We start from the raw sequence: 6,092 nt of genomic DNA, 5'->3' as shown, positions 1-6,092 counted from the left end.
AATTTTCCAGCGTAAAAAAAGGTTGGTAGCGCATTGGCGATGTAAGCGATGGTTAAAATTTCTTACAATGCCAACGTATATGGGCGTTAGTGAAAACTTACCTTCAGGTGGCCCATATGCTCTTCCGCTTATCTATTCTGTATAAAATGCCTTATGTTATATTATTATAATATTACAATGTTTTTATTTTTGACACAGGAGAAATCTTCAAATGATCCGGTTCCTAGATGGAATGAGACAATATAGGATTCTTACCCACTAAAATGCGATGGCATGGCTTGGGCTTCTTAGGGGAATGCCATGCCATAGTATGCTATGCTTTCGATCACTCTCGATCACTACAATAGTCGATAAGCAGTCCTCGCGTGTAGTGTTTTGAGACGTTCGTGATGTTAGACGTTAAAATTTATCTAAATAAAATATGTTATAATAATATAGATTAAACTAGCTTTATTACTTATCAAACCGGAAGATATACATATTCAAGCCAAACAGTTATGTTAGTTTTTTAGGCTCCGGTTTGAATTGTGGATGCGCTAGTGTAACTACAGGCATAAAGGACATTACATCTTAGAAGTCAAGGTTGGTGGTGCATTGATGATATACGGGACGGTTAATAAATTTTACAGCTCTAATGATTGTGAGCTGAGGTGACCGATTACCATCAAATGGCATATTTGCCAATATACCTCAATTGATTTATTCAATTGCAATTGATAAAATATATATTTTATTACAAATGAAATAGTATGCACCAAGCTTTAAAAAAGATAAGGACAGGGCATACGTAGGATAGTATTTAAAATACCGCAAATCGTATACCGCATTAGCTTAGTTAGAGTTTTCAATCGTAAGAGAGAGTTGTAATAATGTATCGCCTAACCAGTCTCCTGTTTCTCATCTCCATCTCCAACGGACTTCAACTTCAGGGACCTTGTGATTCGACGAACATTACTCATATTTTAGCTGTTGATGTAAAAGAGGTGACTATCATATATAAGTTGGTAGGGCATTGTGTGAGCTCGTCTGAGTAGGTACCACCCACTCATCAGATTTTCTACCGCAAAACAGCAGTACTCGGTATTGTTGTGTACCGGTTTGAAGGGTGAGTGAGCCAGTGTAATTACAGGCACAAGGGACTTAACATCTTAGTTCCCAAGGTTGGTGGCGCATTAGCGAAGTAAGCGATTAGTAAAATTTCTTACAATGCCAATATCTATGGTGACCAATTACCATCAGGTGACCCATATTCTCGTCCGCCTAGCTATACTATAAAAAAAACTTCTTTACACAGCTCCGGATTCATTGTTTTTTAATATTTTTAAAGTCTTAAGGAACTAGCTTCCGCCCACGGCTATGCCCATGCGCATGTGTGCGGAGGAGGCAAATGTTATGGGCCTATGTTTTAATTCAGTCATCTAAATTCGTTCCAAATTTGTTAAAATCGTTCCTTTTGTGTTTTCAACATGGAAGTTGATATTCAATGAGCTTATAACAAAATTGAAAGGAATTATTGCTATTTACAAAATGAGCTCATTAATTATTATAATCAATATCTATACAAATATTTTAAAATGTGAAAGTAACTCCATTTGTATATTTATTATGCTTTCAAGGATAAATCATTAAACCGATTTTGATGAAATTTGGCACGAAGCAAGCACAATATAATTTTTTAAGCTACGTGTTCAGCTAGTATTTTATATATCATAATTATATATATTGTGCTTAAAATTAAATAATGAGTGATGTATAAAATAAAAATAATTAGTTATAAATATATAATTAATATAAAAATAATAAAAACAATTAGTTATTAAAAAAATAAGAAAACAAATGACTGCCAGCTCTCACATTTCTTGTATTTTCAAACAAATTTTAAATATTATCATAAATATTCTGCTATATAAACAATTGAATTATAGCGCTTGAGCTATTCTGTAAGGACAAGCTCGAACTCAACAAAGAGAATCGTAGACACTGGGGGAAATAATACGATTTTTAAATATTACGAAAAAATTTCAATTTGCAACTTGAAATATAATATTATTTAAGGTGGTGGGAAAATGGTACGAAATTGAAAGGATTCCGAACAATTATCAAAAGGGTGATTGTCCCTCATGGACAATAACCGGTACCATCCAAAATGATGCAACTAGTCCTATAGACATATCAATTCAAGAGGTCGTGGATGGAAAAGTTGTTACGCGTGACGGAAATATCACCACAGCGGGTAACGGGATTTTTCAAGCTACATTTTCGGGTGAGTTGTATGTTTTTGTTGTTTATATATATTATGTATATTTTCGTCAACAAATTCTCAATATCAGCCCGGAGTACCGAAATTGACAGTGCTTACGCTCCCGTGCCTACAGCCTTTGTTCCTGCACCTGGACTTGTCAAATTTGTCTTGCACACACTTTATTTATTTATTTATTTGGTTCATCAGCCGTGGTCACAATAACACATTAGTATAAACTTTACAAATAAATAATATAAGCTTAATTGGACAACTAATTAAGATGAACACAGGATGCTTATAACTTAACTTATAGACTACAAATATGAAAATGCAAATGTAGCATGAAAATAATAATGATAAATAATAAAATGTGATACGATACGAGACAAATGGGTAAAAAATAGTCAAGTATTATTTAAATATTTCATGAGGACAGCATCACATCTCAACTGTTATTAAATATATTTTTGTTTTTTTTCAGACGGCATATTACCTTTTGTAATACTGAAAACTAATTACAAGGAGTACGCAATATTATACAGTTGCACTAATCAAAACGCAAACAGTGAAGGTAATTAAAGTTTTATTTAAAACCTGAGAAACGGACGGTGTTGACCACTTACCATTAGAATATTTAAAAAAAATATATTAATTGAACAAAAACTTAAAAAATATGGGTGTCATTGCAGCGTGCTTAGTGCTTAGTTTGTTATAAGTTTTGGCAGAAAGAAAATACAATTATTTCTCTTAACCAGTTTCGGCTAATAGCGAATCTATAATACTAATAAACCTGACCTAAAATTACGATTCAATATTTGATGTAGATATTTTATATTTAAGTTCTTTGTTTAAGGGCATTAATATATATATATATATATATATATATATATATATATATATATATATATACATATATAATTATTTTCTTTTTACAGTTTTAGCTTGGAAACTAAGTCGAACCCAGGTAACATCAAATACAACGAAAACGGCTTTTGAAGAATATACAGACTTATCTAAAGGAGGTAATTGGACACTGTTATCACATACCGCGTCAGCCTGCAAAGCTGGTAACAACGCAATCAACATACATATTAGCCCAGTTATATTATTAATAGCCGGCTTTCTTATAACTAAGGAGTTATTTTAACTATCGTGCTATACGTATCGTCGTTCGTTATATAATAATTAATTAAATGCGAGCTTTGGGATTATTATTTTATACGACATGTTAAAATAGAGTTGTTTAAATATATTACCAGGTTTACCACCAAAGGAAGCCGCTCACCTCTTGAAGGTTTTGAAATATATATATTTAAAAAATAAAAAGTTAGTCAAAATCGATCATCTTTGTTAAATAATATGAATTATCATTTTATTTCCTGTAAACCTGACAAGAATCAAATATGCAATATTTATTATGCTTCACTTATATTTTTATTCTAGAATAAAACTGTTATACAAAACTATAATATGGTATTCTACGTTCGTTTCATTCAATTATAGCGTTTATATTTTATTTGTTAACAAAGGTGGAATACCTTTGTTTCGTTTCAAAACTAAAAAAAAAAACTAATTATATATTATGTAATGTAAGCACAAGGAATAATATAAGTAAAATTGACCTCACTTATTTATCATGTCAAAAGTATTTTTCACAATATTGATAATAGATGTCTTTCTGTTCCACATTTTAATAATTGCATATTTTATTTCCGCCTCTGTTGAAATCGGATAATATAAAGCTAAGCTAAAAAACTTCTCTAACATTTATCAAATTGTATTTCATAGATGATTTATAATCTTTTCTATTTATTCTATTTTTAAATATTTTATATTAAACAATTTTGTTTTTTTTTTTTATTAAATTAGTGTTCGATTCGCATAGATTACTCGCCGAAAAAATAAAATAAAAAAAACCTTCTTTTATTTAAAAATGTAACACAAAAATATTTAATTGTAAATAGTGATTGTTTTTAAATATTTAAATGACAAATAAAGTGTGTTTTTATATAAAACTCTTTCAATTGATGTATTCCTTATTTAGTTCGATGTATTCACTAAATTATACCAAAAACGAGACACTATGTTTTTTACATTTTTATACCAGGTTTTACAACAGTCAATAATGTTTCTTATATCTACATATTTGAATATTTGAAACGATGCCTAACAAGAAGGGTCGAATTAGCCCAGTAGAGTGATGTAAATTTTAATCGAAAGATCGCGGCAAGCCTATGTAAGCACCGCTGAATTTTCATGTGCCTAATTTTTGTTTGTAATTCAGCTACGATTCGCTATTTACTGGACGACTGACGGAGAACGGTCTGGTTGGTGTTAGGTACGCTTTGTACTATGAAATTACTCTTGGACAGGATTAATAAATTGTTATCCTAATATAACATTTGTGTGTTTGTTTATTACGCTGTCACGTTTTAACTACTTATTTATTTGGATATCCAACAATTGTACATAAAATACTTGTAACCCGTGCACATTCCCAACACATTATAGGAGAACACATCATCCCGACCACAATTACGAAAAGAGGTACCAATTTTTTTACAAATTAAAATAATAAAAAAAAAAACAAAAAACTAGCCGATCATCAGGAATTTTTGCATCCATTTGACCCCCTCACATGGATGCAAAAATTCATAGAAAAGGAGTACAAAAATCCCTTCCTTATCACAGGTTAAAAAATAGTATTTCTATAAACTATTATTTTATAAATCTCATATCCACAATGGTTATGATATACAGTCAAGTGTCAGAGCTGACTCATAACAAATATGAGCTCACTAACAAACACTCCAAGCTGTTTAATGATAACTTATCAGTGCTTAGATTTTGCAACTAATTGCGTTTTTAAAACATTTTTTTTCTAGACACTTTTAATCTGTAAACAGACCGTGGCCTTCATAACGACGATTAATAAGAACGGTCTAGATAAAATTAATTAACACAACAATACTATAAATGATATAATGACGTCAGCATTATTTTTTAAGTGGCCGTCAAGAGACGCCTCGTAACTCGTAAATACATTTCTAATTTTAATAATAATATAAAGCAACGATGTGTACGTTTATGGAGCTCTCTAGCTTATCTTATATATAATTATCTTATATATCTAATAAAATTATCACATAAATACTTCTATTTTGATTTAAGAAATAGTTTACACAAAACCAATATACTGTATTTGATAAAACTCATACAATCATATTTTAAACAAATGCAAGATAAACTTATAAAAACCAACAAGACAGTATATTTACGATTAAAAATAATTTTATTAACTCTTCGTTCAGAAGTTATTTTTCTTCATTGTTCTTCAGGAGTTTTTGGTTCCAAGCTTGGGTTATTAAAAGTTAATGGGTTGTCCAATCTAGATATTCTCGATAGCGGTCCGAAGTTGGAGATGTTAAAGTGCCTCAAATCGATGTCAAAAATTATAACTAATGAGCGTAATGACGGCTCTTCTATTCAGTTAACATTCAATTTAATTCTGGAACATTAATATTCACAAGTGTTTAAAAAAGCCTTTTTTATATTATAAATGGACGAGCGTATGGACCACTTGATGGTAAGTGGTCCATACGCTCATAAACATTGGCATTGTAAGAAATGTTACCCATCGCTTACTTCGCCAATGCTACTTCAACCTTGGGAACTAAGGTGTTATGTCCCTTGTGCCTGTAATTACACAGGCTCACTCACACCTCAAACTGGAACATAACAATACCAAGTCCTGCGGTTTTGCGGTAGAAAATCTGATGAATGGGTGGTACCCAGACGAGCTTGCACAAAGCCCTATCACCAGTAAAACTTACTTGAATATAAAATATTT

At 31.0% G+C, this 6,092-nt stretch overlaps 1 protein-coding gene across 1 annotated transcript; it reads left to right on the top strand.

Moving 5' to 3' along the window:
* The first annotated feature begins 815 nt into the window (after positions 1-815).
* LOC126770968 (apolipoprotein D-like) lies at positions 816-4,643 on the top strand. Its single transcript, XM_050490605.1, has 4 exons — positions 816-983; positions 2,056-2,263; positions 2,724-2,813; positions 3,178-4,643. The coding sequence occupies exons 1-4, from the start codon at positions 870-872 to the stop codon at positions 3,387-3,389; spliced, it is 624 nt and encodes a 207-aa protein (XP_050346562.1). The 5' UTR covers positions 816-869; the 3' UTR covers positions 3,390-4,643.
* The last annotated feature ends 1,449 nt before the right edge of the window (positions 4,644-6,092 follow it).

Source organism: Nymphalis io, chromosome 9 (genome assembly GCF_905147045.1).
Source record: "Nymphalis io chromosome 9, ilAglIoxx1.1, whole genome shotgun sequence".
In the NCBI taxonomy this organism is placed as follows: domain Eukaryota; kingdom Metazoa; phylum Arthropoda; class Insecta; order Lepidoptera; family Nymphalidae; genus Nymphalis; species Nymphalis io.
This window is presented reverse-complemented; position numbering and strand designations above follow the sequence as displayed.